Source organism: Crocuta crocuta, unplaced genomic scaffold (assembly GCF_008692635.1).
Source record: "Crocuta crocuta isolate KB4526 unplaced genomic scaffold, BGI_CrCroc_1.0 scaffold334, whole genome shotgun sequence".
Lineage (NCBI taxonomy): Eukaryota > Metazoa > Chordata > Mammalia > Carnivora > Hyaenidae > Crocuta > Crocuta crocuta.
The window spans coordinates 179,499-192,050 of NW_027533260.1; the positions used below are offsets into that span (position 1 = coordinate 179,499).

A 12,552-nucleotide genomic window follows, 5' to 3' on the forward strand; every position below is an offset into this window, starting at 1 on the left:
TTTTAAGATTATCTATCTATTTTTAGAGAGAACAAGCAAGCAGGAGAGGGACAGAGAGAGAATGAGACAGAGATAATCCCACACTAACAGTTCAGAGCCTGATACAGGGCTCAAACACACTAACCAGGGGATCATGACCTGAGCTGAAACCAAGAGTCTGATGCTTAACTGACTGAGCCACCCAGATACCCCTCATATTTCACATCTTCATCACACTCGACTTAGATGATATTTAGATGGGATTTGGGACTTAGGCTTGTTTACAAAATTAATGTTCTGGACCTATTGGAATGGGGTGGAGGGGTGAGTGCATTTTGCCAGTGAGGATATGAATTTGGGGAGTCCAGAGGGCTGAGTGTTATAGACCAACCTGTATCTCCCCAAGTTGATAGGCTGAAGTCCAAAACCCCAGGATCTCAGAAGGAAGATCCTTAAAGGAAGTGATGGAGTTAAAGTGAGGCCAGTAGGGTGAGCCCTGATCTGCCCAGAGTGGTGTCATTGTAAGAGGATATATGGAGACACACGGAGTCTCCAGACCTCTGCCTGCACAGAAGGTACAGTGTGGGAGGACACAGTGGGAAGGGGACCATCTGCAAGCCAAGGACACGAGACATGAAACTACACCTGCAGACTGACACTTTGATCTTGGACTTCCGGTCTCCAAACTGTGGAAAAAATACTTGCTGTTGAAGCCAACCAAAATATTGCATTTTGTTACTTGGAATAAATGTTGAAGTACTTAATTTTCAGAGGCCTCATGTGAGATGGCTCGTTGCCTGCATTCCTCACAGGGGTCTTGTGGATCCTACCAGAGATTCTGTCTGTGAAAGCACTTGTCAACCAAACAAGGCACACGTGTGAGTCTTCATGTTCTGTTCATGGAACTTCTGCTTCATACCCTAATTCCTTTTTTTAAAAATAGCTTATTGTCAAGTTGGTTTCCATACAACACCCAGTGCTCATCGCCACAAGTGCCCTCCTCCATGCCCATCACCCTCCTTCCCCTCCCCCCGACCCCATCTGCCCTCAGTCTGTTCTGGGCATTCAAGAGTCTCTCATGGTTTGCCTCCCTCCCGCTCCCAAACTATTTTTCCCCTTCTTCTCCCCCATGGTCCTCTGTTAAGTTTGTCCTGATCCACTTATAAGTGAAAACATATTGTATCTGTCCTTCTCTGCCTGACTTATTTCGCTCAGCATAACACCCTCAAGGTCCATCCATGTTGCTACACACGGCCAGATTTCATTCTTTTTCATTGCCATGGAGTATTCCATCATATAGATAAACCACATCTTCTTAGTGTACTTCTCTTTTTTTGCTGGATCTCGGTCTAGCTTGAGAATCAGAGTGATGCTGGCTTCATAAAATGAATCCAGAAGTTTTCCTTCTATTTCTATTTTTTGGAATAGCTTGAGAAGAATGAANCTTCTGTTCGTGATTGTTTTAAATATTTTGGTGCTTCCATATTTGGAGCGTAGACATTTATAATTGTTAGTTCCTCCTGATGGATACACCCTGTAATTATTATATAATGCCCTTCTTCATCCCTTGTTATTGTCTCTAATTTAAAATCCATTTTGTCTGGTTTAAGTATAGCTACTCCAGCTTTCTTTTGACTTCTAGTAGCATGANATTCTCCTCTAGGGTTTTGATTGTTTCCTGTCTCACGTCCAGATCCTTTATCCATTTTGAGTTTATTTTTGTGTATAGTGTGAGAAAATGATCTAGTTTCATTCTTCTACATGTTGCTGTCCAGTTCTCCCAGCACCATCTGCTAAAGAGGCTGTCTTCTTTCCATTGGATACTCTTTCCTGCTTTGTCAAAGATTAGTTGTCTGTATACTTTTGGGTCGAATTCTGAGTTCTCTATTCTATTCCATTGGTTTATGTGCTTGTTTTTGTGCCAATACCATACTGTCTTGATGATGACAGCTTTGTAGTAGAGGCTAAAGTCTGGGATGGTGATACGTCCCGTTTTGGTTTTCCTCTTCAATATTCCTTTTGCTATTCGGCGTCTTTTGTGGTTCCATACAAATTTGAGGATAATTGACCTCCAATACTGGTCAATATTTTCTTACATAATCATATTAATTAGCACTGGGTTATTTTAAGGAGTCCAAATTTATTAACTTTGATTTGTTAAATGATGTCTATAGTGACATATTTATATCACGCTCTTCTTTTGACTTGTTTTTACTCCTATGAATCCCAGGTATCTTGTCTCATTCTGTTTCTCTACTAATAACCTTAAATGATGGTTCCATTCAGGGTTCTGAAGATTAGGAAAGTCATTAATTTCTGGGTTGAGCAACTTCTCTGGGAAGTAGGAAACCCAGTGGGACACAGATCCTTCCCCACTGATCCCTCATATGTCAGAACACAGTATTTTCTGCTGTCCTTAATAGGAGAACCCATCTTCCTACAGGAATCAAGGGGAACATCTATCATTCCACAAACGCTCCAATGGTGTCCTATGAGGTTCTAAGTAGAAACTCATAGTTGTTTTTCATAATTAACAACTAAGTGGAAAAGTTTCAGACACATCTTGAGCTCCCAAGCCGGTACTCCCAGTGTGGCTACAAATGAAATAATTGCACTTGTGAGAGAGGTGACCTCACAGAATCACAAACCCATATCTCAGCGTCTGGCTGCCCCCCTCCCACACACAGACCAGCTGCCATGCCCTTCACACTGAGCTCTCCCGGCAGCAGGAAGGAGTTGGTGAGGATTTCTATTTCAGTCTGACAGGCAGTGTCTGTATACAAAAAGGCGGATCGAGAATCTGGGTGAACGAGCCTATCAGAGAAGGGCAACCTTGTGTGTATTAAGTGATTCCTTGTGAAAGTCATGCAGGAATATGGAATGATTCTGGAGGCTTGAGCTGAGCTTCTAAAGAGAGATAGGGTCCAAGACCTTCACCAATCCCTGTTGGCTCCTAATGCAATAAAGGTAATCTTCACTCATACTGATGGCCGGTGTGCAGTGCAAGTAATAATACACACTGATTTTTAAGTCCTTAAGGACTGAGCTGTAACATTAATCTTCTGTGCAGCCTACATCATAGAAATCGTAGAATGAATTTTCAGGACTACCACATGTGCGCCTCCATGCTTGTAGTACAAAGTATGAGGAATGTACAGGAACCCTGTTGTCTTCGGCAGAAAGTGTATCCAAATGGTAATGGCTTGAGTTACAGTATTCCCTACTCTGGATGTACCATGGAATTATGGGGACAGTAATTAAGTTTTAACAGAAAACATCCATATCTGTGGATTAGAGCGTATCTACATTCATTCTAGGCAACAGGTAAGGTATAGTTGACATAAAAATTATGAGGTGCAGATGGCACCTGTCAGGTTGATATCATATTCTTTCCACCCATTTAAAAATTATTCTGCTATCAATACAAAAACCTAGTACTTTGATTTCTAACGAGTGTAATAATACATGCTAGCAGATGCCATTTTGCACTACTGTCTTTCATATTACTATATCATTCACAAAGCTCAGTTCACTAATGGTTTTCCTTAACTCAGGAATTGATAAGTAGATAACTGTATCATCTGAAATTAATACTAATTTAGTTTCTTCCTTTCACTATTTTATCTTGCATTAGTGTTATATGTCCAAAGTTTATGGAATTATTGTCATAATTCAACAATGTGTGTGATTCCTACCATTACCCTTGTGTTCTTCACAAAAAGTAAGTGAGCCTTTCTGCTGCCAAGCTACTAGTTAACCTCATCTTGCATCCACTGCACATTACTTGTCATGGGATAGAGTCCAGCAGTGTGCTATTATGGAAGTGCACACCCATTTACTAAGATATTTAAAACTTACTCATAATTGATATGATCCTGTTGAACAAAGCTTTACAAATTAATCGGAGATTGAAATGAATTGTACAATACCACCACTCTAAAATCAAACACAAGGTGTCATATCAAAAGTAACCATGGATCTGATGTCTGATTGGACACAGCTGACTAGCTGTCTAGCAGACCATGGAGGCTCACTGCACTCTCACTGTTTCCAGCCCAGCCGGTTCCCAGTCCCCACACAGCCTGAAGGAGCAGATGTGGACAAGTACTTAATCTCCAGTGTGTCTGTTGTCTTCATCTTTTAACCACAGCCACAGTAGTGCTGACCTCATAGATTTGTGAAGCATGAAGAAGTCCTCATGTGAGTGTCTTCACAGGATTGATTGTACATTATAAGGGCTCTTTAAATTTCTTCATTCAGTCCTCGGAAGCCGCTCTGAAAAGAAGACCTTAAGTAGGCATTTCCAAGGGGCAAGGAATGGAAAGCAGAACATAATGGATTTCAGCTGCTGTGATATAGCTGGCTCAGACCTCGTACTCTCATGCAGGAAGTTCTAGCCTAGAAGGAAACTGTCAGTGACTGGGAACTGAGACAATGGCCAACAGGGATCTGGCAGTCGGTCTGATCTTGTTAACACAGACTATCATTGGAATCCTGGGAAATTTCTCACTTCTCTGTCATTATACCATCCTTTCCTTCACTGAGTACAGGTGGAAGTCCACAGATTTCATTCATAAGCACCTGACTGTAGCCAACCTCTTAGCCCTGCTCTGTAAAGGAGTCCCCCAGACCATGGCAGCATTTGGGCGGAAACACTTCCTCAGTGACCTGGGATGCAAACTTCTTCTCTTTCTTCACAGAGTGGGGAGGGGGGTATCCATTAGTAGCATCTGCATCCTGAGTGTGTACCAGGCCATCACGATCACACCTTGGAACTCCAGGTGGGCAGAGCTTAAAGTTAAAGCTCCTGAGTACATTTCCCCTCAATTTTCCTGTGTGGGATGCTGCAAATGTTGGTAGGTATCATTTTTCCTGTGTATTTAGCTAGCACACTGGACAATAAGAACATCACAGGAAAAAAAAAAGATTTTGTATACTGTTCTTCAGTTTGTCATGACAAAACAAGAGACTCACTGTATGCAGTGTTGTTATCACTTCCTGATGTGTTATGTTTGGGGCTCATGCTCTGGACCAGTGGCTTCATGGTTCTCCTTCTGTACAGGCACAAGCAGCAAGTCCAACATATTAGAAGAACCACTGCTTCTTCCGGATCGTCCTCAGAGGCCAGAGCCACCAAAACCATCCTTCTCCTAGTGAGCACCTTTGTCTATTTTTACACCTCTCTTCCATCTTTCAACTTGTTTTGAGTCTTTTTGATTATCCTAGCTTGATCCTCATGAACATCACTGCAATCGTGTCTGTGTGTTTCCCAATTGTCAGCCCCTTTCTGCTCATGAGTCACAACTCCAATGTACCCAAGATACCTAAGATCTGCTTTGCTTGGAGAAGGAAGATAAAATCTCCTTGTCCTATGAAAAATATGTAGACTGTATGTATTCCTACAATGTGCAGGTGCCTTTTCATCAAATCCTCACAGTCATAAAAAAAAAAAAGTGAGTCACAAGAGAATGGTAAATATTAAAGTTGACCATCTTTAAAATAAATAATAATTCATAATAACTTTATAATGAGACCTCATTATCTTGTAAATACTCCTATAATGGAACTTTTCCTAATACTTTTTGTAAAGCACTTCATAATTTCTCCAATAATAAACACCAGGTCTTGAAACAATCTGGATATTACAGAGAAGTCTTTGAGTGTGTGAATTTCAATCAAAAGCAATAAATTTCGAAGAAAAAACCTGCCTTGATATTATAGGAAAAGATATATGAACATGAGTAAGCAGGTGTCCTTGTCATTCCTCTGAGAAAGTAATGTCCTCACTGCCTAAAGAATAGCCTGGCCACGGGTGGTGGAGGAAAAAATCCATTCTCAGGCAGTATAGCCTCTGGGAGCCAGATATGAGTTTGTTGGTATTTTACACCCTTAGAGAGTTGTCCCTGATTCTACTGAAACATGATGTTATGAAGGGAGATGAGTGTGTTGATCATATTTTCATATAGAAATGGACAGGTGAAAGGGGCTGGGACCAAGGTAAGTACAAAAAGCAAAATGCGTTTTTGTTGATATTTAAAGACTATCAAGTGAGTGTGTACAATGTAAACAGAAACGTGTTGTGATCTGGAGAAAACAGATTTTTCTCTAGTATGTTAAGATGACTTGGCTACATGGGCAAGAACAGGGTTTGGAGGAGCATGCTCCAGTCTTCTTCATTGCACACACAGGCCTCAGGGTCATTTACACAGGTCTTCAGCTGGGAATTTGAATCTCCAAGCTCAGCATTTTCTTTCACCTCTTTGCACGGCAACACTAAGAGCAACCAGCCAATGTATCCTGTTTGTTAGTTTTCCAAAAATCTTTGCAAGTATCAAAGACACGCTCACCCAGATCCTTACTTCTTCAAGTGATTGATTATGAGTCTCCAGGGAAGCTTTTCTGTGATGGGTTGTCAGGGGTCTCTTTGGCAATTTTATTTATTTGTTTGTTTATTATTGTTTTTCTCTTAAAGAGTTTATTGTCAAGTTGGTTTACATGCAACACCCAGTGCTCATCCCAACAAGTGCCCTCCGCCATGCCTATCACCCCCCATCCTTTCTCCCTCACCCCCATCAGCCCTCAGTTTGTTCTCAGCATTCAGTAGTGTCTCATGGTTTGCCTCCCTCACTCTTCCCAACTATTTTTCCCCTTCTCCTCCTCCATGGTCCTCTGTTAGCTTCCTCCTAACCCACCTATTGTGCAAACATATGGTATCTGTCCTTCTTTGCCTGACTTATTTCGCTCAGCATAACACCCTCTAGGTCCATCCATGTTGCTACACATGGCCAGATTTCATTCTTTGTCATAGTCATGGAGTATACTATTGTATACATATACCACATATTCTTGATCCATTCATCAGCTGATGCCCACCTAGGTTCTTTCCATGTTTTGGCTATTGTAGAGAGTGCTGCTATAAACATTGGGGTACATGTGCCCCTATGCATCAGCACTCCTATATCCTTTGGGTAAATTCCTAGCAGTGCTACTGCTGAGTCATAGAGGAGTTCTATTGTTAAATTTTTGAGGAACTTCCATACTGTTTTCCAGAAGGGTTGCACCAGCTTACATTCCCACCAACAGTGTAGGAGGGTGCCCATTTCTCCACATCTTCACCAGCATCTAGAATCTCCTGATTTGTTCATTTTAGCTACTCTGACCAGTGTGAGGTGGTATCTCAGTGTGGTTTTGATTTTAAAAATTTTTTCTAATGTTTATTTATTTTTGAGAAAGAGAGAGAGAGAGAGAGAGAGAGGGAGAGGCAGAGAGAGAGAGAGAGACATACAGCATCCAAAGCAGGCTCTGGGCTCTGAGTGTCAGCACTGAACCTGTCGCAAGCCTTGAACTCATGAGCCATGACATTATGATCTCAGCTGAAATCGGCTGCGTATCTGACTGAGCTACTCAGGACCCCTCTGTCTGTGAATTTTCCTAATGTGTCCTGCATGAACATGTTTTAAATTTATGGGTTCTCCTACTCCTGTCAATCCAATGTCATTTTTCTTCCATCTTCAAACAGTGTTTCCCAAATACTTTAATGTTGGTCACATCATTTATTGGTTTACAATACTCTAAATTGTAAGGGTTTAGGATGAGAGGGAGGTCAGGAAAAGGAAACCATAATTGATCCAATATTCCAATCTTCAATAAGAAACAAGCAAGACAACCACAAATAATCTGATGATTATTTTAAGCAGAAATAGAATCTATCGTGAGGAGATTTGGAAGGTTTGCAGAATTGCACGAAGTCCTACAGAACCAGTTTCAGAAATCTACAATGCACCTGTGCTCTAGAACCAAGAGAGGCCGAGAAAATGAAAATCTACTATTTTGAGCACCATAGGAGGAGGGAGGCAGTCAAAGCTTTTGCAAACTCTGTGTCTTTGGATCCACTCTGCCTTCACTTTCCTTTCTGCAAACATGACCTCACTTTCCAGGGATACACTCATTAATGACCACTTGTAACTCTTGTAGATTTAACCTTGCATCGTGTGAACTTGCCAATCCTCAACAGTGAATCACTCTACCATCTGCTTTTCAGATTTTATTCCCAGGTTGCTGGACTCTGCTGGGTAAACTCTCAAAATTACGTTGACTGAAAATTCATGCTAACCCAATTCTGAGTCATAAATTCACCCATGGGTTTTCCTTGACCTACCATTTTTCTTTCTCTTCTTCCTTTGTCCTGGATCATCTGAAGCATAAATGAAGGAGCAGGAAACTGGAATGAGAAGACTTGATTTTATCTCTAGGTTCCGTTACTTCTTATTTGTCATTTAGGGCAGGACTCTTCACTGTACTCTGTCTCAGTTTTATCTGTGACATAGAGATAAGATTTATATTAGCGGGTGCTTGTGATGATTAAAGGTATGCAAAATTAGCTTAGCAACTAAATTGTACCCACATAGCATAGTTTTGTTATACTTTGTATGAAAAGGAATCCAAAATCATAAAAATTACTTAGTTGCTGATCTTTCCCTTCTTGCATTTATCCGCTTTATTACAATGCAAATGTTTTGCTCTTTTTTCTTAAATTTTTAAAAAATGTTTTATTTATTTCTAGGAGAGAGAGAGACAGCGTGAGCAGGGGAGGGTCAGAGATAGAGGGAGTCACAGACTGAAACAGGCTCCAGGCTCTGAGCTGGCAGTCAGCACAGAGCCTGACGCGGGGCTCGAACCCACGAACCGCGAGATCATGACTTAAGTGAAAGTCGGACGCTTAACAGACTAAGCCACCCAAGCGCCCCAACAAATGTTTTGCTCTTATAATACAAAAGATTTTTACAGTGCCTAAGTTTTCCTTTTTTAATTTAAATTTTATTTAAATCCAAATTAGTTAACATATAGTGTAATGATGATTTCAGGAACAGAATTTAGTGATTTCTCACTTACATATAACAGCCAGTGCTCATCCCAACAAGTGCCCTCCTTCATACCCATCACCCCCGTTTAGGCCATATCCCCACACAGTGAGATTTAAGGGAGATCATACCAATATGTTACATTACAAATCACGGGACACTTTTTTTTTTAATAAATGGAAAGTAAACTGAAAATCATAATAAGCAAATATTGTAGGAAAATACAGCATACTAATATTGACCCTGGGAATGAAAGGAAGTCTTAACCACTATCCCTATAAGAAAAACAGATAATTATGAATGTGATGCTTGGAATACAAGTACTGGGATTCCATGACTTCAGAAGCAGGTTCTACATTTCATCTAACTATCAGATGGCCAGTCTGCTCTGTCAACTCAATACCATTGCGCGGTTATGAGGTCTCTACACAACCTTTGCTACTTTTCAATACGGAGCCCTTGCTGCTCATGCAATTTATAAAGACACATAACATTTATGAGCAAACAGCGTCATTCATCATCAGGGAACTACAAATCAAAACCACTGAGATACCACCTCATGCCGGTCAGAGTGGCTAAAATGAACAAATCCGGAGACTATAGGTGCTGGCGAGGATGTGGAGAAACAGGCACCCTCCTACACTGTTGGTGGGAATGTAAACTGGTGCAGCCCTTCTGGAAAACAGTGTGGAGGTTCCTCAAAAAATTAACAATAGAACTCCCCTATGACCCAGCAGCAGCACTGCTAAGAATTTACCCAAGGGATACAGGAGTGCTGATGCATAGGGGCACATGTACCTCAAAGTTCATAGCAGCACTCTCAACAATAGCCAAAACATGGAAACAGCCTAAATCTCCAACAACTGACGAATGGATCAAGAAGATGCAGTTTATCTATACAATGGAATACTCCATGGCAATGAGAATGAAATCTGGCCATGTGTAGCAACATGGATGGACCTTGAGGCTGTTATGCTGAGCGAAATGAGTCAGGCAGAGAAGGACAGATACCATATGATTGCACATATAGATGGATTATGAGGAACTTAATGGAGGACGATGTGGGAGGAGAAGGGGGGAAATAGTTGGGGAGAGGGAGGGAGGCAAAATATGAGAGACTCTTGAATGCTGAGGACAAACTGAGGGCTGATGGGAGTGGGAGAGAGGGGAAGGGGGGTGATAGGCATGGAGGAGGACACTTCCTGGGATGAGCACTGGGTGGTTGTATGGAAACCAACTTGACAATAAACGATTTAAGGGGGAAAAATATTTATGAGCCAAAGTCACTTCAGTGGATTTTGTTTACAGTTATTTACTTTTGAGAGACAGAGTGAGACAGGGGGTGAGAGGGTGTGGGGTAGAGAGATAAGGAGATACAGGATCCAGGCTCTGAGCTATCAGCATGGAGCCCGATATGGGGCTCAAACCCATGAACCATGAGATCATGACCTGAGCTGAAGTGATGCTCAACCGACTGAGCCACCCAAGTACCCCTTGATTTTCTACTGAAGAGATACACAATCACAACAAGGTCCACTATCCATTCCATCTGGGAGGGTTCTTCATCCATGTGGGAAGGTAGAGGAACAACAGTCCACCTAGCAGCACACTTACTTCTGNTCGCTCAGCATAACACCCTCAAGGTCCATCCATGTTGCTACACATGGCCAGATTTCATTGTTTCTCATTGCCATGTAGTACTCCATGGTATAGATAAACCACATCTTCTTGATCCATTCATCTGTTGATGGACACTTAGGCTCTTTCCATGTTTTAGCTATTGTGGAGAGGCAGCACACTTACTTCTGATACCAACTGCACGTTAGAGGTTCCTAAAACCATGCTTGGTTTTGAGGTCTCTAGAAGGACTCACAGAACACAGAGCTGTTGTAGTCTCTGTTATAGCTTATTACAGGGAAAGGATACAGATTGACATCAGACAGCAAAGAGATGAATGGGGCAGAGTCCGGGAAAAGTCCCAAAAGGAAAGCTCCACGTCCTCTCTCTATGAACTGATGGATGTCTTAATCTCCAGGCACTGGTATTTGAGGACACTCAGAGTTTACCGCCACCACGGATGTGCACCCAAGCGTATGCGTGCACACTTTTTACTGGGGTTTGATCACATGCTCTCTGGGTACATGTTACGTCTCCTATGCTTGTGAAGACTGGCTGATACCTTTAGTGTCCAGCTTCTCCAGAAGCAGATCTCATACTGCACGGCCCAAAGCCCCATCAGAAATCACCCTGTGGGGGGGGGGTGTGGAGGGACAAGATGGCGGAGAAGTAAGGAGCTCCGTACTTGCATTCGCGCCCATACATCACACGGAAAAGATCTGAGGCCATTGGAAACCTTAAGAAACCTGAGAGATNATATTAGACAAACTGGACTTTAAATGAAAAACAATAACAAGAGATGAAGAAGGGCATTATATAATAATTTCGGGGGTCTATCCATCAGTAAGAACTAACAATAATAAATGTCTACACACCGAATATGGGAGCACCTAAATATTTAATACAATTAATCACAAACAGAAACAATTTTATAGATAAGAATGTGCTAATACCAGGGGGCTTTAATACTCTGCTTTCAGCAATGGATAGGTCAACGAGACAGAAAATCACTAAAGAAACAATGGACTTGAAAGACACATTGGACCAGATGGATTTGACAGATATATTTAGAACTCTACATCCTGAAGCCATGGAATTCACTTTCTTCTCAAGTGTGCATGGCACATTCTCCAATAGATCACATATTGGGACATAAAGCAGCCCTCAGTGAATATGAAAGAACTGAGATCATACCATGCACACTTTCAGATCATAATGCTTTGAAACTTGACATCAATCACAGGATGTCTGGAAAACCTCCAAAAACATGGTTAAAGAACACCCTACTAAAGAATGAATGAGCTAATCAGGCAATTAGAGAGGAAATTAAAATATATGGAAACAAATGAAAATGCAACACAACAATTCAAACTCTATGGGATGTGGCAAGGGCAGTCTTAATAGGAAAATACATAGCACTCCAGGCCTATTTCAAGACATTAGTAAAAGCACAAGTGCAAAATCTAACAGCTCACCTATAGGAACTAGAGGCAGAGCAACAAGAATGCCCTAAAACCAGTAGAAGAAGAGAAATAGTAAAAATCAGGGCAGAAATAAACATAGAGACCAAAGAAACAATTGAACAGATCAAATGAAACCAAGAGTTGGTTTTTTGAAAAAATAAACAAAATTGACAAACCTCTAGCCAGGCTTCTCAAAAAGAAAAGAGAGAGCCCCCAAATAGACAAAATCATGAATGAAAATAGGGTTATTACAACCAACCCCTCAGAAATACAAGCAATTATCAGGGAACACTAGGAAAAAATTTATGCCAACAAATTGGACAACTTAGAAGAAATGGACAAATTCCTAAACACACACTCACTACCAAAATTCACATGGGAAGAGATAGAAAATCTNATAAGAATTCAGCTAAGTTTTAGGGTACAAACTCAACGTACAGAAATCGGTTGCATTTTGACACACCAATAATGAAGCAACAGAAAGAGACATCAAGAAACTGATCCCATTCACAATTGCACAAAAAAAATAAAGTACCTAGGAATAAACCTAACCAAGGATACAAGAGATCTGTATGATGAAAACTATAGAAAACTTATGAAGGAAATTGAAGAAGACACAAAGAAATGGAAAA

The 12,552-nt window shown here is 41.1% G+C and overlaps 1 protein-coding gene across 1 annotated transcript; it reads left to right on the forward strand.

The window, feature by feature from the left end:
- Window positions 1–4,413: 4,413 nt before the first annotated feature.
- LOC144217511 (vomeronasal type-1 receptor 4-like) lies at window positions 4,414–5,186 on the forward strand. The gene is given in 2 exon segments (XM_077747118.1): window positions 4,414–4,798; window positions 4,801–5,186. Coding segments are annotated over 2 exon segments (771 nt in total).
- Window positions 5,187–12,552: the final 7,366 nt, after the last annotated feature.